The 24,925-nt window shown below is 41.3% G+C and overlaps 1 protein-coding gene across 1 annotated transcript in view; it reads left to right on the top strand.

The window, feature by feature from the left end:
• Nucleotides 1–20,777: 20,777 nt before the first annotated feature.
• ADAMTS19 (ADAM metallopeptidase with thrombospondin type 1 motif 19) overlaps nucleotides 20,778–24,925 on the top strand; it is a 275,937-nt gene continuing 271,789 nt past the window's right edge. Inside the window, exons 1-2 of the mRNA XM_006060222.4 lie at nucleotides 20,778–21,067; nucleotides 21,729–22,372. Coding sequence (XP_006060284.3) covers nucleotides 20,995–21,067; nucleotides 21,729–22,372 — 717 coding nt within the window. The 5' untranslated portion in view covers nucleotides 20,778–20,994. The remainder of the gene's footprint in view (nucleotides 21,068–21,728; nucleotides 22,373–24,925) is intronic.

A 24,925-nucleotide genomic window follows, 5' to 3' on the forward strand; every position in this document is an offset into this window, starting at 1 on the left:
GCAAAATATTTCTTTACTTTGAAAAGAAGATTCTCACTTGTCCCAAATTACTGGATCCCCAAAAACTTCACTGAAGCAGTAGGCCCTTCATCTCTCTCTCTCTTTAATAATGTATGTGTTTTTCATCAAGAATAGCCACATCACACACTCCATGTACTGTCAGCATTATTATTAATTTAATGAACAAGCATTATGTCCCTTCAGTTCAGTTCAGTCGCTCAGTCTTGTCCGACTCTTTGTGACCCCATGAATTGCAGCACGCCAGGCCTCCCTGTCCATCACCAACTCCCGGAGTTCACTCAGACTCACGTCCATCGAGTCAGTGATACCATCCAGCCATCTCATCCTCTGTCATTCCCTTCTCCTCCTGCCCCCAATCCCTCCCAGCGTCAGAGTAGTTTCCAATGAGTCAGCTCTTCACATGAGGTGGCCAAAATACTGGAGTTTCAGCTTTAGCATCATTCCTTCCAAAGAAATCCCAGGGCTGATCTCCTTTAGAATGGACTGGTTGGATCTCCTTGCAGTCCAAGGGACTCTCAAGAGTCTTCTCCAACACCACAGTTCAAAACCACCAATTCTTCGGTGCTCAGCCTTCTTCACAGTCCAACTCTCACATGCATACATGACCACAGGAAAAACCATGGCCTTGACTAGACGGACCTTTGTTGGCAAAGTAATGTCTCTGCTTTTGAATATGCTATCTAGGTTGGTCATAACTTTCCTTCCAAGGAGTAAGCGTCTTATGTCCCTTGGGGAAATATAAATTTCACTGTCCCTGTGCACTAAGTTATAGAAAGCATTAGAGAGTAATCTAATCTAGGAGAAGTGTGTACTTTGATAAGCACAAAAAATTTGTTTTCAGGTAAAACAAATTGTTTCCATTGCTTCATGTGATAGAGTTAAAGGCATAGCTATTACCAGATCACTAGCTATCTATTAACTGTTGGAAGCTATATTTATTTGTCCAAATGAAAAAAGGCCACCCCTAGAAGAGCAGCTAAAATCAATGAAATATATAGCAACCACTTATTATTCTTTATCCTCCAGGGCCCATCTGTCATCTGCACAGGGGAGCTAAATAGGAATCGGGGGAAAATCAGCGCCTCTGCATCTTCTAGGTCTTTGTTTGACAGAGATACCAATCTCCACAGTTTCACAGTAATTCAGGGTTATTTTGATTTATAATTTTGACTTGTAGAATTTTAGAGGTTTCCCTTTGGCCTATTTTCCGTCTAGCCCCTTACCCTGTGTGTCGGGAAGCCCATGCGAGAGGTCTGTGGGCTCTTAGTATTTCTATTTTTAGTACATATTCAACAAGTGGAGAAATAGCACAACATTGTGACAGAGATTGCCAGGTTTCTCCCCAAAATGTACTTCCTCTTTTGCCTCCATAAAATGTCAGGTGCTATTTGCTACCCTCCCTTGTATACAGAAATGACCCTGTAATCAGAGTTTGCTAAAAGACTGCAAAGGTGAGATGTGTACCCTTCTAAGGTTTTTGGAAACATGTCTGCCTCTTCACACGCCTTCTTCCATAGACTGGGAGCGGCTGATAAGACGGAAGAGCCCTGAGAAGAAAGGGGGCCTGGGGCCTAAGGCATAAGGAGCCTTGCCTGAACTGTCGCCTACGTGAGGAACATTTCTATCGTGGTTCAGCTATTATATATTTGGGAATATATATTTGTTACCATAGTCTTATGAATACAGTGTGGATTCAGGACTTCACTGGTCTATCATAAGCTGACTCAAAGCAAATTCATTTACAATTTTCAGAAGCTCCCACTCTTAACATGTAAATTACAATGGGTGGTGGATCCTCAGGTATTAGTGGTTTCTCAGAGCTTGTATCCAACCATAAGACTCAAAAGCTGGACATATTCTATTTTCCAAAGCAAAATCATCTTAGTAAAGATTTGCACGTTCTTTTCTGGCAGGCAAGAAGGAAGATTTGGCTTGCAGACACTGTTATTGTCTGGTCTTCTCAGAGGTGTCCAGGCTTTCCTTCATTCAAGTGACTAACGGTGATGTATGGAGTCAGGTCCAGGAATTTGTTAAGGAGGCTACCGTCCTTTTTTGTAATGAATCGTCAGACATGCAGTTTTTTTATTTGCTTGTTCTATTTTGTTTTCATATTTTTAAAACAGATCAAATGGGGTTTAGTAGGCTCTTATCCATTCCATTTCACTCCTAATAATCCTATGATATGTTAGAAACCACCAACTCTCTAAGGGTTAGGCCATTTAGATTACATTGGCAGTAACCAGAGCCTTACCCCTGAGTTAGTGCCACCATGTCACCCAGAGTCCCGCTTCCCCAGTGGAGTAGACTGTGTGTCATATACAGTGGTTTTTGTCTTCAGACAAATGATCATTACAGAGATCATCATTGCTACTTAGTAGGATACTGCTCAAAGGGATACCAAAGAAAATTCCAAGAAGGGAACTCTTGGCTGTAGATCAGTATTTCTTAATCTGGGGACTGGAGTCCCAACAGGTATGTGTAAGTAATGAGTAAACTTTCAGTGGCAAAGAAACATCATATATAAGTGGTAGATAAAAAGGCCTAAATTATGGCCTTTTTGACGTACTTTACTCATTTGAGAATTGAGGACCCTCATTTATAGACTTTAATCCTTGCCTCTTTTACTACTGAATGACCTTAAAACACCTAAAAACAACCATGCACCCTTGTTCATGCATGTTGCTTCAGTCGTGTCTGATTCTTTGTAACCGCATGGACTATAGCCCACCATGCTCCTCTGTCCATGAGATTCTCCAGGCAAGAATACTGGAGTGGGTTGCCATGACTTCCTCCAGGGGATCTTCCCAAACCCAGGGATTGAATCCTTGTCTCTTAAGCCTCCTTTGTTGGCAAGTGTGTTCTTTACCACTAGTGTCCCCTGGGAAGCCCAAAAATCCTCTTCAGATAGAACCAGTTCCTGTAGTGAGTATTAATTATATGTAATCCAAGCAAAACTGAGACACCTCAAGGCCTGTGAGCCTTGAGAAATAAGATTCAATTTCCATATCCCCAATCCTTTTTTTATTGGTAAGAGAATATCAATACAATGTCTGTATACTTTGGAATGCTGAAAATTTTGTGACATGTTTGTAACATATAACAAAACTTTGTAATCATCTTTTTTATTTTATAAATATTTTCAAAGTCCATTTATCACAGCCTAGAAATTGTCATTATGACATTTTGTCTCATTTCCCCTAAAAATTCAGTGAAACTCAGTTTTCACAGGACCTTTTCTTTCCTGTTACTTCTTCATTTTCAGACATGCTTTTCTTCTAATAGTTCTTTGCCACACTTGGATTTGAAAGACCAGGCTTCATCTTATTAACCAACTACTTGGTCCATGTGCTGAGCAGGGGGAAGTTAGCACATCTTAGAAGGCAAGAGGGGGGGAAGGTTTTGTATATTTCTATATTTTAATTTTGTCTGTCATATAGTATTATCTCACACTTTTCTTTTTCTTTTTTTTTTATTTTTATTTTTTTTAAATTTTATTTTATTTTTAAACTTTACATAATTGTATTAGTTTTGCCAAATATAAAAATGAATCCGCCACAGGTATACATGTGTTCCCCATCCTGAACCCTCCTCCCTCCTCCCTCCCCATTCCATCCCTCTGGGTCGTCCCAGAGCACCAGCCCCAATCATCCAGTATCGTGCATCGAACCTGGACTGGCAACTCGTTTCATACATGATATTTTACATGTTTCAGTGCCATTCTCCCAAATCTTCCCACCCTCTCCTTCTCTCACAGAGTCCATAAGACTGTTCTATACATCAGTGTCTCTTTTGCTGTCTCGTACACAGGGTTATTGTTACCATCTTTCTAAATTCCATATATATGTGTTAGTATACTGTATTGGTGTTTTTCTTTCTGGCTTACTTCACTCTGTATAATAGGCTCTAGTTTCATCCACCTCATTAGAACTGATTCAAATGTATTCTTTTTAATGGCTGAGTAATACTCCATTGTGTATATGTACCACAGCTCTCTTATCCATTCATCTGCTGATGGACATCTAGGTTGCTTCCATGTCCTGGCTATTATAAACAGTGCTGCGATGAACACTGGGGTACACGTGTCTCTTTCCCTTCTGGTTTCCTCAGTGTGTATGCCCAGCAGTGGGATTGCTGGATCATAAGGCAGTTCTATTTCCAGTTTTTTAAGGAATCTCCACACTGTTCTCCATAGTGGCTGTACTAGTTTGCATTCCCACCAACAGTGTAAGAGGGTTCCCTTTTCTCCACACCCTCTCCAGCATTTATTGCTTGTAGACTTTTGGATCGCAGCCATTCTGACTGGTGTGAAATGGTACCTCATAGTGGTTTTGATTTGCATTTCTCTGATAATGAGTGATGTTGAGCATCTTTTCATGTGTTTGTTAGCCATCTGTATGTCTTCTTTGGAGAAATGTCTATTTAGTTCTTTGGCCCATTTTTTGATTGGGTCATTTATTTTTCTGGAGTTGAGCTGTAGGAGTTGCTTGTATATTCTCGAGATTAGTTGTTTGTCAGTTGCTTCATTTGCTATTATCTTCTCCCATTCTGAAGGCTGTCTTTTCACCTTGCTAATAGTTTCCTTTGATGTGCAGAAGCTTTTAAGGTTAATTAGGTCCCATTTGTTTATTTTTGCTTTGATTTCCAATATTCTGGGAGGTGGGTCATAGAGGATCCTGCTGTGATGTATGTCAGAGAGTGTTTTGCCTATGTTCTCCTCTAGGAGTTTTATAGTTTCTGGTCTTACATTTAGATCTTTAATCCATTTTGAGTTTATTTTTGTGTATGGTGTTAGAAAGTGTTCTAGTTTCATTCTTTTACAAGTGGTTGACCAGAGTTCCCAGCACCACTTGTTAAAGAGATTGTCTTTAATCCATTGTATATTCTTGCCTCCTTTGTCAAAGATAAGGTGTCCATATGTGCGTGGATTTATCTCTGGGCTTTCTATTTTGTTCCATTGATCTATATTTCTGTCTTTGTGCCAGTACCATACTGTCTTGATAACTGTGGCTTTGTAGTAGAGCCTGAAGTCAGGTAGGTTGATTCCTCCAGTTCCATTCTTCTTTCTCAAGATCGCTTTGGCTATTCGAGGTTTTTTGTATTTCCATACAAATTGTGAAATTATTTGTTCTAGCTCTGTGAAGAATGCTGTTGGTAGCTTGATAGGGATTGTATTGAATCTATAGATTGCTTTGGGTAGTATACTCATTTTCACTATATTGATTCTTCCAATCCATGAACATGGTATATTTCTCCATCTGTTAGTGTCCTCTTTGATTTCTTTCACCAGTGTTTTATAGTTTTCTATATATAGGTCTTTAGTTTCTTTAGGTAGATATATTCCTAAGTATTTTATTTTTTCCGTTGCAATGGTGAATGGAATTGTTTCCTTAATTTCTTTTTCTGTTTTCTCATTATTAGTGTATAGGAATGCAAGGGATTTCTGTGTGTTGATTTTATATCCTGCAACTTTACTATAGTCATTGATTAGTTCTAGTAATTTTCTGGTGGAGTCTTTAGGGTTTTCTATGTAGAGGATCATGTCATCTGCAAACAGTGAGAGCTTTACTTCTTCTTTTCCAATTTGGATTCCTTTTATTTCTTTTTCTGCTCTGATTGCTGTGGCCAAAACTTCCAAAACTATGTTGAATAGTAATGGTGAAAGTGGGCACCCTTGTCTTGTTCCTGACTTTAGAGGAAATGCTTTCAATTTTTCACCATTGAGGATAATGTTTGCTGTGGATCTCACACTTTTCAATATGTTTTCATTTTATAATAGTCTGGAAGGCTCAAAACTAACCGAAATTATCCCATGGGAGAAGAACTGTGGGGCACTGAGAATTCCAGGGACAGAGGGGCCTGGCAGACTACCATCCACGGGCTCTCAAAGAGTCGAACACAACTGAGTGACTAACACTTTCATTTTCAACACTTTCTGGAGGGATTTGGGCAAAGTCAGATATTGAACAGACAATTACAAATAACAACTAGATCACAGAAGGCTATGAGTAGAAAATCATGTACTATTTTGGCACAGAGAAATGAGACCTAATGGTCGACTTATGCTGAAGGAAGGGAAGAAGCATGTGTCATGAATAAGTAGAAGTTATCTAAGTTAATATGCAGAATCAGTTCAGTCACTCAGTAGTGTCCGACTCTTTACAACCCTATGAATCACAGCACGCCAGGCCTCCCTGTCCATCACCAACTCCTGGAGTTCACTCAGACTCACTTCCATCGAGTCAGTGATGCCATCCAGCCATCTCATCATCTGTCGTCCCCTTCTCCTCCTGCCCCCAATCCCTCCCAGCATCAGAGTCTTTTCCAATGAGTCAACTCTTCGCATGAGGTGGCCAAAGTACTGGAGTTTCAGCTTTAGCATCATTCCTTCCAAAGAAATCCCAGGGCTGATCTCCTTCAGAATGGACTCGTTGAATCTCCTTCAGAATGGACTGGTGGATCTCCTTGCAGTCCAAGGAACTCTCAAGAGTCTTCTCCAACACCACAGTTCAAAAGCATCAATTCTTTGGCACTCAGCCTTCTTCACAGTCCAACTCTCACATGCATACATGACCGCAGGAAAAACCATAGCCTTTACTAGATGGACCTTTGTTGGCAAAGTAATGTCTCTGCTTTTGAATATGCTATCTAGGTTGGTCATAACTTTCCTTCCAAGGAGTAAGCATCTTTTAATTTCATGGCTGCAATCACCATCTGCAGCGATTTTGGAGCCCAGAAAAATAAAGTCAGCCACTGTTTCCACTGTTTCCCCATCTATTTCCCATGAAGTGATGGGACAGGATGCCATGATCTTAGTTTTCTGAATGTTGAGCTTTAAGCCAACTTGTTCCACTCTTCTCTTTCACTTTCATCGAGAGGCTCTTTAGTTTTTCTTCCCTTTCTGCAATAAGGGTGGTGTCATCTGCATATCCGAGGTTATTGATATTTCTCCCAGCAATCTTGATTCCAGTTTGTGCTTCATCTAACCTGGCATTTTGCATGATGTACTCTGCATATAAGTTAAATAAGCAAGGTGACAATATACAGCCTTGACATACTCCTTTTCCTATTTGCAGAATGGGAGGGGGCAATTTTCCACCAGAGGGAACAGCATGTGTAGTCATAAGGCTAATACATTATATGTTTTAAGAACTGAGAAATATCCAAAAGGGAAAAGAAGAAGGTGATGAGACTGAAAATATGAAGTGACTGAACCACACAGGGCCTTTAGGTTGTGTTAAGGAGATCAAAGTTTGGTCCTTGAACACTAGGAAGTCACTGAAGGATTTTAATCAGAGGATATTATTTTCATTTGAAATGACCACACTGTCTACAGAGTGAAAACCAGATTGAAGTGGAGACAAAGGAAACACAAGACAGGTGAGTTGGTGTTACAGTGCTTCCAGTGAAAGACAAATGCATCCGGTTATGGCTAGAAGACTTGGGGAGAGTAAATGAATTTTGAAGCTATTTAAAAGGAAAGAAATTTTATGACAATGTCTGATTACATGTTGGTGACAAAAAAAGACTAATGAGTCAAGGATATATGCTTGGGCTCATGGTTTGAGTACCTGGATGATGGACAGTGTTAGCTCTTACCTGGAAAATCCTGTAGGAGCATCCCTATTCCCTATGCGTATACTCACTGACACCTAAGATCAAAGCACTGGTAATGTAACATATTCCTCTTGTCTTTCTTTAGATAACTCTTTTGAGATTTAATTTACACATGTAAGTTTCACCAATGTTAAGTGCACTATTTGAATGAGTTTTGAGAAATATAGTCATGTCTCTGGTACCATAATCATGATAAGGAACATTTCCATCACTCAGGAAAGGTCTCTCACGCCCATTTCCCCTTGTGCCTTCAGGCCAGTCCTGGCTTCTGGTATTGATCTGCTTTCTATCCCTTTACCTTCTCTAAACTTTCATATAAATGAAAGCTTCTTTCATTTAGAACAATGCTTTTGAGATTCATACACATTGTTGCATGTATCAGCAACATATTTGTTGCTGCAAATGTTTGCTTCAATTTATTCCCTGAGTGAAATTCCACCACAAAGATACAGTAAAAATTGTTTATCCATTGAGCAGTTGGTCATGTGGGTGTTTTTTCCCCCAGTTTGGGGCTATTATGGATAAAAGGTTGGTATGAAAATTCCAGTCATCTTTTGTATACACATGTATCCATTTCTCTAGTAAATACTTAGAAATTGGGTCACTGGTGTATGCTCAGCAGTTCAGTTGTGTCCAACTCTTTGCGACCCCATCGACTGTAGCCCACCAGGCTCCTCTGTCCACGGAATTCGACAGGCAAGAATACTGAAGTGGGTAGCTATTTCCTCCTCCAGGGGATCTTCCTGATCCATGGATGAAACCCACATCTCTTGTGTCTCCTGCACTGGCATGCACATTCCTTACCACTGTTCCACCTCTGTTATTGGGTTGCACGATAAATGTATGTTTAAGAAACATCAGACGCTGTCAGTTTTTTTCCCCAAGTGGCTGTATCATTTTGCATTCACATCAGTAAGCATGAGAGTTCCAGTTGCTCCACACTCTAGCAAATACTTTGCATTATAGATATTTAATTTTTTTTTCATTCTAATGGGTATGTAGCATCAACTACCTGTGGTTTTAATGTTTATTTCTCTAGTTGTTAATGATGCTGGATATCCATGTATAAAAATAGGAAACTTTACTTCAGCTCAATTACTGAAATTAGATCAAAGTGGATCACAGACCTTAATGTCAGAAGAAAACCTTTTAAACTTCTAGAAGAATATGTAGGAGAAAGGCATTTGATCTTGGGTTATGCAAAAATGTCTTGGGAAACCAAGAGGACAAACTATAAAGGACTAACTAATAAATTAGACTTTATTAAAAGTTTATTAAATTAGACTTTATCAAATTTAGAGGCACTAGCTTCTCAAAAGACATTGTATAGTATATGGAAAGGCAAGCCACCAACAAGGAGAAAATATTTACAAAATATGTATCTGCTAAGGGAGTCTCTCTCCTCCCTCTTTTCCTCTTTCCCTCTTTTTGTTTGCATGGGTTGTGATGTAAATTCTGCTGTCATTCTCACCTTTGTTTCTCTATACAATGTTTGTTTTCCTCTGATCACTTTTGAGATCTTCTATTTCCACTTTTTATTTTTAGCAATTTGATCAAGATATATGTCGGCATAGTTTTCATTAGGTATGCTCTGCTTGCATGTATATGTCTATGGTGGTGGTGGTTCAGTCACTGAGTTGTGTCCGATTCTTACGACCCCATATGTTTATAGTTTTCATTAACTTTGGACAATTTTCAGCCTTCTTTCATCAAATAATTTCTCTTCCCACATCAATTTCTTCTCTCTTTCCAATTACTCATATGTTGGATCATTTGTTATTCCCATAGCTTACCAATGTTCAAGTCACTTCTATTTTTCTTTCTGTGCTCCACAAGGGATACTTTCTATTACTATGTCTTCAAATTCACTAATATTTTTTTTCTGAAGTGGCAAATCTCCTTTTAACATCCATTGTGTTTTTTTATTTGAAATATTATATTTTTAACCTCTAGAATTTCCAATTAGTTCTTTTTAATTTCCTCATCAGGTTTAGTTTTCCTCTATCTTCTTGTAAAGTTACAGAGTATCTATAATAGCTGTGTTAATGATTGTGTTGGCTCATTCTATTACTTCTGTCATGTCTGGATCTGTTTTTACTAATTGATTTTCTTCCTTGTTATGGGAAACATTTTTCTGCTTTATGCATGCCTGGAATTTTTTTATTGGCTGCAAAAGAATGAGAATTTTACATCCTTACCGCTTATTATTATTATTCCTTTAAATACAATGGACTTTATTCTAGCAGGCAATTAAGTTACTTGGAATCGGATGGATCATTTTGAGGCTGACTTTTAAGGCTGGTAGGAATGGGCTCGGATGAATTTTAGTTATTAGTCTAATTTAGCCCCACTACTAAGTGGATCATTTTATCAGAGTACTATCAAATGCCCCTGGCATTTTGAAGTTCTTCCACTCCAGCTGGTGGGAATACACAGAACTTGCAGTATTGTTTATGCTAGTGCTTTTTGCTTCCCCCTGGCCTAGACTGCGTGCAGTTTCTTTACACACACACACACAAATCAGAACACAAACAATTATTTCAAAGTTCACTCAGCAGACACTCGGTGTCCTCTTCCTCTGGGTAATTGTGAGGATATGTCCACAAATTCTTTGATATTCCTCCCATCAGATGGTGGGCTTTGGTTCTCTTCCTTTAGAGTATGAGTGACCCATGTCAGGCAAACAGATTATAGCAGAAGTGATGGGGTTTCACTTCTGTGGTTAGGCTGTTACAATACTGTGGCTTCCCTCTTGCCTGTACTCTCTTGCTTCTTCTTGGATAACTGCTCTGAGGGAAGCCAGAACCTTTAGGCCTAGTCAGATCGTCAGTGACTGTAGCCTATAACTCAGGCCAGTACTTTAGTTACAATTTTATGAGAAATCTGGGGCTGAACTACATAGTTAAGCCCTTCCTAGATTCTTAACAGTAAAGAGACTGTGTGGGATGATAAATGTTTATTTCTTTAAATGCTAAGTTTTGGCATTAGTTATGTAATGGGCTTCCCTGGTGGCTCAGATGTTACAAAATCTGCCTGGAATGCGGGAGACCTGGGCTCCATCCCTGGATCGGGAAGATCCCCTGGAGAAGGAAATGGCAACCCACTCCAGTATCCTTGCCTGGAGAATTCCATGGACAGAGGAGCCTGGTAGGCTACAGTTCATGGGGTCTCGAAGAGTCAGACATGACTGAGCAACTAGCACTTACCTACCCTATGTAGCAACAGATAGCTAATACATATGTTGGTACTTTAAAGTAGGTGCTGCTGTAGCGGCAGCTTGTATTTTGAGAATGATCCTGGAGCTGGGTAGTGGGCATTGAGGAGGTATCACTCACCAAAAGCCTAAAATACTTTGAAGAAGAAGCTTTTCTTGAGGTTTTATTTTGAAATAATTTTTGCTCAGAAAATTTGTAAAACTAATACAGATATTTTCTTTTCATCCTTCTTCCATTTTTAGCAATGATAATGTCGTATACCACAGTATGTTACCAAAACCAAGAAATTGACATTTGGAACTTAATAATACAATATTATTAAGTATAATTATATATAATATTATTACAATATAATATTACAATATAATAATAATACAATATTATTAAGTTCCAAATAGGAAAAGGAGTATGTCAAGGCTGTATATTGTTACCTTGGTTATTTAACTTATATACAGAGTACATCATGAGAAATGCTGGGCTGGATGAAGCACAAGCTGGAATCAAGATTGCCGGGAGAAATCTCAATAACCTCAGATATGCAGATGACACCACCCTTATGGCAGAAAGTGAAGAAGAACTAAAGAGCCTCTTGATGAAAGTGAAAGAGGAGAGTGAAAAAGCTGGTTTAAAGCTCAACATTCAGAAAAGCAAAATCATGGCATTCAGTCCCATCACTTCATGGGAAATAGATGGGGAAAGAGTGGAAACAGTGTCAGACTTTATTTTTTTGGATTCCAAAATCACTGCAGATGGTGACCGCAGCCATGAAATTAAAAGACACTTACTCCTTGGAAGGAAAGTTATGACCAACCTAGACAGCATATTCGGAGACGGCAATGGCAACTCACTCCAGTACTCTTGCCTGGAAAATCCCATGGACGGAGCAGCCTGGTAGTCTGCAGTTCACGGGGTTGCAAAGAGTCGGACACGACTGAAGTGACTTAGCAGCAGCAGCAGCAGCAGACAGCATATTAAAAAGCAGAGACATTACTTGGCCAACAAAGGTCTGTCTCATCAAGGCTATGGTTTTTCCAGTAGTCATGTATGGATGTGAGAGTTGGACTGTAAAGAAAGCGGAGCGCCGAAGAATTGATGCTTTTGAACTGTGGTGTTGGAGAAGACTCTTGAGAGTCCCTTGGACTGCAATGAGATCCAAGCAGTCTATCCTAAAGGAAATCAGTCCTGAATATTCATTGAAAGGACTGATGTTGAAGCTGAAACTCCAATACTTTGGCCATTTGATGCAAAGAACTGACTCATTTGAAAAGACCCTGATGCTGGGAAAGATTGAAGGTGGGAGGAGAAGGGGTTGACAGAGGATGAGATGGTGGATGGCATCACCAATTCAATGGACATGAGTTTGAGTAAACTCTGGGTGTTGGTGATGGATAGGGAGGCCTGGTGTGCTTCAGTCCATGGGGTCGCAGAGTCGGACACAATTGAGCAACTGAACTGAACTGAACTGAATGTCTTATACCATAGTATATTACCAAAACCAAGAAATTGACACTGGTACAATATTATTAAGTAAACTACAGACCTTACTTGGATCTCTGTGTGTGTATATGTGTGTGTGTGCACGTGTGTATAGTTCTATGAAACACTATCACATATAGATTTATGTAACTACAGTCATGATTAAGACACAGAACTGTTTCATTATCATAGTAAAACTCCTGTTGCCATTTATTGAGAGACACAAACACCTCCAAAACATAACCCCTGGTAGCCACTAATATGTTCTCCATTTCTATAATTTTCTCGTTTTCAGAATAATATGTAAATAGAATCATATAGTATGCAACATTTTGACTGATTTTTTTCATTTACCATAATATCTTTGAGATCCATCCTGTAGTTCATTCAGTGTATGAGGTTTCCAGTTGATTCCACAGCCTTATCCTCATTTGAAGTTTTCAATATTTTGTATGTTAGTCATTCTAATAGGCATGTGATAAATATTTACTTATGCTTTTAATATCTATTTCTCTACTGATTGGACTTCCCTTGTGGCTCAGCTGGTAAAGAATCTGCCCACAATGCAGGAGGCCTGGGTTCAACCCCTGGGTTGGGAAGATCCCCTGGAGAAGGGAAAGGCTACCCACTCCAGTATTCTGGCCTGGAGAATTTCATAGACTGTACAGTCCATGGGGTTGTAAAGAGTTGGACATGACTGAGCAACTTTCACTTTCTCTACCAATTAATGATGTTTAATATCTTTTCATATGCTTATTGATTCTGCATATTCTTGTTTTTCAAGTCCTTTGTCCATTTTCTAGGTGGATTGTTTTCTTAGTAATTATTTCAAAGAGGGTTTTTTTTTTTTTTTCAATAGTCTGAATATAAATCCTTTGTCAGGTATGTGGTTGTCAAATATCTTCTCCCAGTTTATGGCCCAACTCTTATTAGGGTCTTTTTTCAGAGAAAAAAACCTTTAATTTTGATGAATTCCAATCTATATTTTAAAATTAATTTATCTTTATTTTTTAAATTATTATTACTGTTATTCTACAGATTTTGTGCTTGGTGTTATATCTAAGAACTCCCTGTTTAAGTCATGAAGACTAAAGACTGTGCTCTATGCTTCCTTCTAGAAGTTTTGTGTTTATTAGCTTTTACATTTTACATTGAGATCTATGATCCATTTTGAGTTAATTTTTGTGTAAGGGATGAAATTCAGTTAAGAATTTTTAAATTATTTTTTTGTTTTTAGTGTCCAGTGGTTCCCAATCCATTTGAAAAGATTACCTTTCTCCACTGAATTATTTTTGTACCTTTTCCAGAAATAAGCTGTGTGCTTTCTAAGAGTCAGACACGACTGAGTGACTTCACTTTCACTTTCCACTTTCATGCATTGGAGGAGGAAATGGCAGCCCACTCCAGTGTTCTTGCTTGGAGAATCCCAGGGATGGGGGAGCCTGGTGGGCTGCCATCTCTGGGGTCGCACAGAGTTGGACACGACTGAAGCGACTTAGCAGCAGCAGTATGTGAAAATATTTCTAGATTCTTTATTCTGATTCAATAATCTATGGAATACCATAATCTATTGGTTACTGTTGTTGTTTAGTCGCTGAGTTGTGTCTGACTCTTTTTTTTTTGTCTGACTCTTTTGTGACCACATGGACTATAGCCCACCAGGCTCCTCTGTCTATGGGATTTCCCAGGCAACAGAGTGGGTTGCCATTTCCTTCTCCAGGGGAACTTCCTGACCAGGCATCAAACCAACGTCTCCTGCGTTGGTCGGCAGATTCTTTACCGCTGAGCCACCAGGGAAGCCCCAGAGGCTACTGTACCTATAGAGAATACCTTAATATCAGACAGTAATAGGTCCTCAGACTTTATTCTCTTTTGCCAATTTTTCCACTATTTTAGTTTTGTTCTCTTTCCATATATATTTAAATTTCAGTTTCATATTTATAAAATAATCCTGATGGGATGTTGATAGGAATTTCTATAAAAAAGATAATTTGGACTGAATTGTCGCCTTTAGTATGTTTATTCTTCCAACCTGTGAACCCAATGTCTCTTCATTTATATAGGTCTTTATTAATTTTTTAATGTTTTATGGTCTTCAGCATATAGATCCTATACATGTTTGATTAAACTTATACCTAAATCATCATTATTTTGGAGCTAATGTAAATGTTATTAAATTTTAACTTCAGTTTCCAATTTGTCACTAGTATACCGAAATTTGGTTGATTTCTGGTGTTGAGCTTGTATCCTGTGATCTTGCTTATTACTCTAGGAATTTTTCAATGTTTATGTTGAGGATTTTCTATATAGACAAACATTCATTGGTAAACAGGGATGGTTGTATTTATCTTTTTCCATTTTGTATTGCTTTTCTTTTTTTTTTTTTTTGCTTTATCGTACTAGTTAGAATTCCCCATACTGTGCTGAATAGGAGTAGTGAGAGTGGACAGCCATACCTTGGTCTCAGTTTTAGAGTGATACCATTCAGTTCTTCACTCTTAGTTGCAATTTTAAAAAACAAATATTCTGTATCCAGTTGAAGAATTTCTCTTCCCTTGCTATTCCAGTTTGCTAAGGGTTTTAATCATGAATGGCTATTGAATTTTGTAAAATGCCTTTTCTGCATCATTTGGTATAGTCATGTGGTTTTCTTCTGTGGCCTGTTGTTATGGTGGATTACATTGATTGATTTTGGAATATTGAACTAGCCTTGCATTTCTTAAATAAACCTCACTGGTCATATTACATTATTTTTCTTATATATTTCTGGATTCAATTTGCTAATATTTTGTTGATTTTGCATCTATATTCATGAGAGATATTGGTCTGTATTTTCCCTTTTTGTACTGGCTTTGTCTGGTTATGATATAAGGGTAATGTCAGCCTCATAGAATTAGTTGCAAAGTGTGGTCTTCTATTTTCTGGAAAAGATTATGTAGAATTGGTGTTACTTTAAAAACAAATGTTCAGTAGAATTAACCACTGAAACCATCTGGAACTAGACATTTCTTTTTTGAAAGTTTTTTAACTACAAATTTAATTTGTTTAATACCTTTGAAAAGCTTTTACTTGAAGCTATATGACATTTGGTAAAGCTATAGGTAAGGGTTTGTAGGAAAGTGAGGTAAATATTATAGAAAACTAAAGGAAAAGGAATCCTTTTTATTTAGGAACAGCATTGTCTGCAGCAGGAAAATGTACTGGTTCATCAATCTAAGAAGACTTCCAAAAAAATGCTGAAGGTACTACTTGGTTTATTTCTTCTTATAGAAAATGTGAAAGAAGAGAGATAAACTGAATAAAAACTGTTAATAAAAACCAGCTATATCTTGATGGCTCTGAAAAATTTCAGACTTTTTCTGGAAAATAATGCTGAATAATTAAAATCAAATAATTATTTTAACAATTAAGATAATTATGATCAAATTGCATCAGACAAAAGAGGTACAGGTACATGGTTTCAGGAAACCATGATCTAATGATGAAGCCAAAGGTTTGGTTGTAAAGTCCCTTGTTAAGATTACATGTGGCCACTCAGAGTTTCCTAGAGTACAGGCCCTTGAAAGTGTTTCAATGTGTATCTCCCAGATCCTTTCAGTTGAACAATAGGGCTCCTAAGAAGTCTAAGAGTGCTGTCTCTAACAGTTTCATCAGAAACTCAAGGTAGGGAAGGGTTTAAGCTTATGGAGGTTTGAGAGTATGCCTGTGTCTAATGAAGTGACCCCCCATTAAAGATTCGCAGAAGACACAAAGTTTGAAAAATAGAATTACATTTGCAGAAATATTTCTGGCCAAAAGGGGGCAGAGATTATATAAAATGCTATGAAGTTGTTGGAACCATGAATTCTACTGTCAGGCCATCAAGTGAGAAAAGTTCTCAGCTGCAAATTCTTACTACCTTTCATGAAAATGAAAGGATGACTCAACCAGGGTAGATACAAGTTCTCAGAGGGCAGAGCCCAGAGCTATGGAGAGTTGTTCTCAGACCTTCAGACATAGTCAAGGAACTTTACATTTTGACAACAGGATTTCAGAATTGCTGTGAACAAGCGCCTTCTTTTCTTCCTTTCGAGCATAAATGTCTATAGCAATTATCTTCTGCTTGTTCTACCACAATAGAGTGGGGGTACTGAGAGGCAGATAAATTGCTCCTTTAGATTCACAAATGTATATATAGAGAGGACTAAATTCAAAGAGCTCTCCTTAACGAACTTTGAGCTAATGTTCAATAAGATGAACCTTTTGATAGGAGACTTAGAGGATGAGTTGGAGAAGGAAATGGCAACCCACTCCAGTATTCTTGCCTGGAGAATCCCATGGACAGAGGAGCCTGGTAGGCTACAGTCCACGGGGTCGCAAAGAGTCGGGCATGACTGAGTGACTTCACTTTCACTTTAGAGGATGAGTGTATTTTACACATGAAGGGAGTGCAGATAATTTTTTGCCAGAAGTCATAAGTGCCCTCTTACGGTTTTAAAAACATGTCCATAAATTCTTCGCTACTTCTCCCTTTGAGTGTGAGCTGGATGTAGTGATTTGCTTCCAATGAAGAGAATATGGTGGAAATAATGGTACGTCATCTTCAATATTAGGTTATAAAAAGACCATAGCTTCCAGTTTTGGTGCAGTATCTCTCCTGCATCACTTGTTTGGAGGCAACACATGTAATGAGAGGCCCTATGGAGAAGTCAATATGACAAAGATTCCTGTCAACTGTTATATGACTTTGAAAATAGAAACTCTATCTTTACTAAGTCTTCAGAAACCATAGTCTTGACTGAAATGTTGTGTGAAACCCTGAGCAGAAATATTCAGTTTAGCTACTTGTAGATTCCTGATCCTCAGAAACCATGTGAGATATAATGTTTGTTGTTTCAAACTGCTAAGTTTGTTATGCAGCAATAGCTAATCACTACATTCTCTATGTGGGCTTCCCAGGTGGCATTAGTGGTAAAGAAGCCACCTGCCAATGCACAAGACATCAGTTTTGAGTTTGATCCCTGGGTGGAGACGATCCCATGAAGGATGGCATGGCAACCCACTCCAGTATTCTTGCCTGGAGAATACCATGGACAGAGGAGCCTGGCGGACTACAGTCCATAGGGTCGCAGAGTCTGACGCAACCAAAGTGACTTAGCATGCATGTACACTCTCTATGCTACTCTCTCCTCTCTGGTATATGGTGTCCTGTAAATTCTAGCCATCTTGCTCTGTCTTCTCAACTCAGCTAGTCTTCAGGACTCTGTTTAGATTTCTCTTCCCTGTGCTGAAGCTTCTAAGTTGCTACCAGGTAGTATGCTGGGGAAAACAGTGTTTTTTACATTTTGTCTGTTTTCTAATTGCTTAAGGCGAGAGTTAAATCTGGTTCCTGTTACTCTATCATGGCCAGAACTAGCTTAAGTCTTGATTTCGATTTACATGTGAGTGCTACCTGGAGTTGATATCCTCATGCAGCTCAGTGAAAGGGTTCTTTGTATTTTCTTAAGATTTTAAAGTTTTTTGGAGTCAGGAAAGGATTTGAAACTAGCTTTAGGTCGTGAGAGGCTTAGGGCCAATGAGTGAAGAGAAGGATGAAGAGCTGAAGGCCTCAAAGTCAACTTTCTACATAGAGAAGCATGGGTTATAAAATGCAACACGTGAGCACCTGGGGTATAAGAACAGTTGGTTCCACTTACTCTGATGCTTTGTCACTTACCTCCACCCCATAAAAGCAGGGCTTGGTTGATGCTAGCTACCATCTGGTGACATATGTTCACAAGAAAGTGACCTGTCTTTACTAACATATTTTTCCCAGCTGCTCTTTTCTTCCTCTAGGGTTGGTAATGCACACACATGTCACAGTCCTGCCTTTTCTCCTCTATTTCATCACGTAGAATCCAATTAATTCCAAATCAGGCTAGTTCTTTCTTTTTTCACGTACATACATACTCAAACCCAATTTAACTGATGCTCTTACTTGCATCAGATTCTTAAGTTTCTTCTACTTAATCAAACAATCTTCACACAAGTCATTTCTCTCTTAGACTTATGCTCTCTGTAAGACAGATAAATCATGCTGATAGTAACTGATCACCAACAGATATAGCCTTGTAATTCTGGATCAAGGAATTGGAATCAAATACCACACAGAAATCAATCTCTATCATCTTCTAAAGCATCTTAGAGAATTTCCTGAGAATTTCCACACGCATTTGGTAGATAAATCTCTGTATTAGACAGGGTGATGTAAAGAAAGATATACAAAAGAAATAATTCCTACCTTTCCAGAAAATTGATAGTCTAGTAGAAGAAATATTTACACGAGTCATTACAACCCAAATGATTTATAAAAGCCTTTGAAAATAGACAAATAAATTATAACAGTATTTCAAATAGGAGAAAGAGTAGAACCAGCTGGGAGTTAGGCAAACTTTTCTGTAACAATCAGTATTAACCTTTACTGTAAGGGATTGGAATGGTTAATGGCTGTTATATAGCTGGAGAAAAGAAAAGGGAAAGATGAGAACTTACATAGGCAATCTGTGCTTTTAAATATATTTAATCATACAGCTCATCTAGTTTTAAGGAATCACAAATGTACTCCAACAAATACACACAATTCAATAGGCATTTCTTCTACAGTTTTACATTTTTGTTGACATTTTGGTTAAAATTACATGAGGAACACTTTAAGATTCAAATCCTTGTGGAGGTGTTTCCTTGAAACTAACCTTCGGTGTTAAAAATTTGCTCTATTTCTTAAAAATAAACTGCCTCTGATTTCTTGCCTAGTTTTAACTCCATATAATTGAGTCCCATAAAAACGAGGGTGTAGGCGCCTAAGCAAACCAGATACTTCTTGAGTGTCTGGAAACCCACACCCACCCTAGTTACTCCAGCTCTAGAGATTTTACAAGACAAGGTCTGGAGACAGACATACCTAGAGTGTCTTTGTGTTTGTTTTGAAATTCTGGACAACTCAAAGAAAGTATTCTAGGGCCCTGCTTATTCAAACAATGGGTTTCCTTTGAAATAAGATCATCTGCCTCCCTTAAAGACAGAGTAGTCACCTTTGACACTAAGAACAGAAGGTAAAACAACAAAGGATGTGGGGAACCAACCTCAGTGCTGGAATTTTTAAAAACAGATTTGCATTAACTCTTATTTATAGGCACCTGGCCTAGTTCTGAGGCTGCAAATGGCAGGTTAGATCAATCACCCTGGAGCCTGATGTGAAAGTTTTGATGTGACCAAGAGAAAGGTGCAGAGGGGGGGAGTAGGAACTCTGAAGAGCTGCCACAGAAGAAGCAAGAATATTTAAGGCTGAACTGCTCTTCAAAGACAGAAGTAGTAAAAACATCTTTTTTTAAAGGAACACCACCACCAAAAAGGTAAAAAGGGCAAAATAAACTCACTTGGCTTGAGATCTTTAGACTACAGTATTTAATGCTGGTTTCTTTCATCTTACCGTTGTTTGGAGTGCTTATGAGAGAGAGAAAGAGAGAGAGAGGGAAACTGATAGCACTCATGAATGGAAAGCCAGAAAGATAAGGTGGGACAAGGGGCTCTGCAATGTCAGGGTGTCTACTGTCCTGGAAACCTTTGAAGCACACTCCATGACGAATTACATTATCTCCAGGCTTAGAAGATTCCTAGAGACAAAGATGGGAAGAAAAATCAAAGGTCGTTGGCAAATGGGGCCGCTGCTTTGTGCTCCAATCTGCACTTAATTTGGCTTTGTGTGCTGTGCGGATGGGTGGAGAACTCCACTGAAAGAGGAACCCCTTGTAAAGGGGTGGGAGGTGGGGAGGGGACGGCCCTTCTACCTGAACACACCTCAGCAGGGAGGAGGTGCAGCCTAAGGATGCAAATCCGCCTCCCAGAATGGCCAATCAGGAGTCAGGTGAGGGAATTTGGGTCCCCACCCCACCCCAACCGCGCGTGTGAGCACGTGTGCAGTGTTCTGGGATCTTTGTCCCGCAAAGTCACGGTTGGCGGCCGCCCCTTGGTTCCTTTTTCTCGTCGGATCTGCCTCAGTCTTTTTTTTTTTTTTTTTTTTAATCCTCTCCACACCCACCTCACGAGTAGTGTCTTCCCCTCATCCCCTTCCAAATTCCCTGCCGCGCCGCGGCGGGTGGGATCCCGGAGCCGGTCCCGAGGACGGTGCGGAGCTTGGCACACGCCCGGCTGCCGGGACCGTGGCACCAGCCCCTGGCAGTTCCGCGCGGGTGCCGGCGACGAGCCTCGGCTCGGACACTGCGGCGCTCCTGCCCGCGCGGGGCCGTCCTCCGCCAGTCCTGAGGCAGCGCTGCCCGCCTTGCGCCTGCCGTTTCTCGGCTGACCGTGGCGGGGCTGTCCTGAGGGGCTCCGGAAACTCCTGCGACATCCAGAACACAGAAAATAAGACTCCTCACCTAATTCGCCGGGGAGCCGGGGCGCTGCGGGGCCGCGGCGCTGCCTGCCCCCGCTCCTCCCCCACCCCACCCCCAGCCGTGCTCCGGCAGCCTCTCGGAGTCACAGAGCACCCCCTACCCCACCCCCCGGCAGACAAAGGGCCTGGGCAAACTCGCCGCCCGGCCTCCTTGCGCTCCGGGAGGCGGCGGCAGCGGCGGCGGAGGCGCCGGCGGTGGATCGCGCAAAAGGAGGCGCGCGCGCGGCCCGGGAGCGCGGTCTGGGGAAGAGCCGCGAGATGCGCCTGACTCAAATCTGCTGCTGCTGCCTCCTCTACCAGCTGGGGGTCCTGTCGAATGGGATCGTTGCAGGTAAGTTCTTCCGTGACTTTGGGCTTGCTTTTCCAACTTCCCCAGCCAGAGACCAGGAACGCACAGGTCGCTGGGGCTGGCGCAACTGTGCGCGGTGAGCAGGGCTTGCTGCTGCTGCCGCTGCAAAGTCGCTTCAGTCAGCGGGCAGCAATTAAAAAAAAAAAAAAAACCCAGAGAGCGGGTGCTGGGCAGAGGGTCACGCTCCTGAGCTAAGCGCACTTCTCGTGGCCTCATTTCAACAACGTGAAATGCTTAGTTTTCCTCTCCTGAGAGTTAATAATATGTGCAAAGCTACGTTTACAGCACCTGGAGAAAATCTGGGAAGTAAAGAAATTGCTCTGTCAGATACTGAAGGAAAATTTTTAATTGTGCTGGAGTCTTTGCACCGGTTTTCTTTTCTGCAACTAAGTGCTGTCACCAAACTTTGCAGCCCCGCTTTTCCCCTCCCCCCGCCCCGATAATCGTACTTTTATTTTGAAAATGCTGGGGTCTGTAATCTGATCGCCAGACTTTAGGGGTTGTAAGTTTCAGGGGCTAGACGGGTGGTCTCCAGCGCGTTAGCCGTGAGCCCTGTGTGTGTGCGGAGTGTGAACTCTGGGATGCTTGTGCAACTGAGACCGCGGCTCTTTAAGCCCCGCACTTCTGTCTGCCCCGCCCGCAGGGCTGCAGTTCGCCCCCGACCGCGAGGAGTGGGAAGTCGTGTTTCCTGCACTCTGGCGCCGGGAGCCGGTGGACTCGGCCGGCGGCAGCGGGGGCAGCGCGGACCCAGGCTGGGCGCGCGGAGCCACGGGCGGCGGAGGCGTCCGGGCGCCGGCAGCCAGCAGCTCCCGCGAGGTGCGCTCCGTGGCCCCGGCGCCGCCCCAGGAGCCTGTGGAAGGCGGATCTGAGCCGCGGCCCCGACCCCCGCCGCCCGGGGGCGAAGAGGATGAGGAGCTCGAGTCTCATGAGCTGCCGCGGGGATCTAGCGGGGCTGCCGCCCTGTCCCCGGGCGCCCCGGCCTCGTGGCAGCCGCCGCCCCCGTCTCCGCCCCCAGCCCAGCCAGCAGAGCCGGACGGCGACGAGGTTCTGCTGCGGATCCCGGCCTTCTCCCGGGACCTCTACCTGCTGCTCCGGAGAGACGGCCGCTTCCTGGCGCCGCGCTTCGCTGTGGAACAGAGGCCGAGTCCGGGCCCTGGCCCGATCCCCACGCGGGAGGCAGCCGCCCCGCGCCCTCCCGCGCCGCATGACGCCGCCTGCTTCTACACCGGGGCTGTGCTGCGGCAACCCGGCTCGCTGGCCTCTTTCAGCACCTGCGGAGGTGGCCTGGTAAGCGCCTTTCCTTCCCCAGCTCTCCTCTTCCCGCTGCCACTCCTGCCTCTCCCCTTGTAGACCAGGCAAATTTGCCTGCACCTAATCCCGTTCAGAGCGCGCCCTGAACTTCGCCCAGCCTACACCACCCGAGTCTCCACCGTTTAGCGCCCACGGAACACCTCCAGGGCAGTCAGTGAATCCGAAATCTAATTGAATGGATTAATAACCCTCTGCTGGATGCTTATAAATGTTTTTGGAATTACTAGGTAACACTGTCTCCTTACAACCCTTCCCACTGGTTTTGTTTCTGCTTTTCAAAATAAGCCCACCACGTGGTGTCTTTTAGGAGATTGGAAGATAACAAGTTCGTTCACTGCTCAATCTCCTCCTCCTCCTTGCTTCCGCCTCCAGTTTCTCATCTATTATCTTATAAGTTTTTTTTTTTTTTCCTTTCTCATGTCCTACTTCAGAGTTGTCAGAACAGTTCCCTAGGGAGTTATATTCTGACATCTGTCTGGAATTTAGACACATCCACGCTCACACGGGACACCTGTTCACTGTTCTTGTGAGAAACGAGTGGAGAAGGAGTTAAGTCAAAGGCCACGAGCAGCTGACTAATGGATGACAGGAGAATCCAATCAGAACTTGAAGGGTTATGATTCTAAGATTTAACATTTCTAAGGTTTACATACTATTTGGCCATAGTTTCTTTTCTTTTTCTCCACTCCAGGGAGGAAAGTAGCGCGGCTGAGAGCCTGGCTCAGAGGCCAGCTGGAACTAGAAAATAAAAGCCATTTGCTCTGTCTGAACAATAGAGATTATCATTCGACTTCCACCCCCTCTGTTTTGACCCAGGGTGTGGGATAATTGTTACCTCCTGTTAAGTTGGCCTTTACTTTGTGGTTGACATAACTTGCAACGTAGAAGTACCATCGCTATACGTCCATTTCAGTGGAGTTAAGTACATACACCTTGTGTGGCCGTCATCACTGAAAACTTTAATAATTCTTTAAGGCAAAATCCGCAAAATATTATAAACACCCATGTGATTTGTGTCTTCATTTTGATATTCCAATTGAGCCATTGATGAGATCCACAAGGACTTCCCTAAAAGCAACCTGCTCATTTGGAGAAAAATCCAGTAGTAATGGACAGCAGAAGACATCAGCACAGTCAAAGCCACCCAAAGCCATGAGATGGAAAAAATGGTTTAAAATCCAAACAAAATGAAACTGGAATTTTTTACCTGTGCCCTTCTAAGGTCCCATAGCAAAAGTGATTGTAAAATGCTGAATAGGGCTATATTTTAGCAGATGCTCATAATGGTGAATATTCATATATGGACATTTTTAGCCATAAGTGAAAAAATGACATGGAAAAATTACATGAAAAACTTTAAAAAATGTTTTTTGTGGAACTAATATTTGAACACTTCACTGGGGGTGACATTCTGTAGGGATTTCATTGTCCACTGGATTTTGGCCAGGGATTAAATAATTAAATATAGAAAGTTCCTGATGCAGTAGAAGCAGTAGGGGATAAAGCATTTCTCTGTGTTCAATGTGGGCTTTTGGTCAGATTTTCCAAATGAACTATGCCTTCTCTCCATCCTTAGAGGAGCAAAGTTACAATTATGAGTAGGTTTTTCATAGACTGAATAGGAGTTTGACATACCTCCCTGTTTATCATGTTGGACTTTTACTCACTTTTCCTATTAGCCACATATATGTATTTTGAACTGGGAAGTCTTTGTTGTTGAGGAAAACTGACTTCACCAGAAATAAAGTGTAGCAGTCAGACTTGGAGTAAAAAGTTAGGCAAATAGCCAAGAAGGGTAGGTTTGTTACTCTAGACTCCACTATGCCAGCCCTTTCCCTTTGAGGGTGGATTAGGAAAAAGAAAACATAATTTGTTATCTGAGCTCTGACATTGGCCTATTCCCTGATGATTGACAAGTCTCTTACCTCTCTGGGATCCAGTTTTCATAAGTAAAATGAGAGTATCTGATGATTTAATTAAAATTGGATGATAGAATGAGAATTTTCCTGCATGCTAAATATATTCTAGGGGCTTGCAGATTAGAACATCATATACAAGTAGATAGGATATAAGTAGTCATGAAACAGTGACATACCAGCATGATAAATCAAATGTATGCCTGAGGCTAAGTCATGCTTGGGGAGTTTGGGAAGGCTTCCCAAGGGAAATAGAGGTTCAGTGGATTTTGAAGTAGGAGAAGCCGAATTTCTCCAGGCACGGAAGGGCTGGGAATGCTGAGGATAGAGGGAAGAGACTGAGTGATGTGAAAATGTAGAGCCTATCAAGGGAGTGGGGGTAAAAAAAAAACAACACACAAAACATGTTTCCTCTGAGGAGGCCAGAAAGTGCAATAAGGGGAAGTGATCCTAAACTGTCAGGTGAGAGCAGACCTCAAACATCTTGTCTGCTAGAGCCTGGGCCTTTTCTGTTCAACTGTTGATTATTATAGGACTACATTGTTGTTCCTCTCTGTTTCCAAAATTCTGTGATCCAGTAATTCTAATGTGAGGCATCCTGATGTCTTTATAT

Source organism: Bubalus bubalis, chromosome 9, assembly GCF_019923935.1.
Source record: "Bubalus bubalis isolate 160015118507 breed Murrah chromosome 9, NDDB_SH_1, whole genome shotgun sequence".
Taxonomy (NCBI): Eukaryota; Metazoa; Chordata; class Mammalia; order Artiodactyla; family Bovidae; genus Bubalus; species Bubalus bubalis.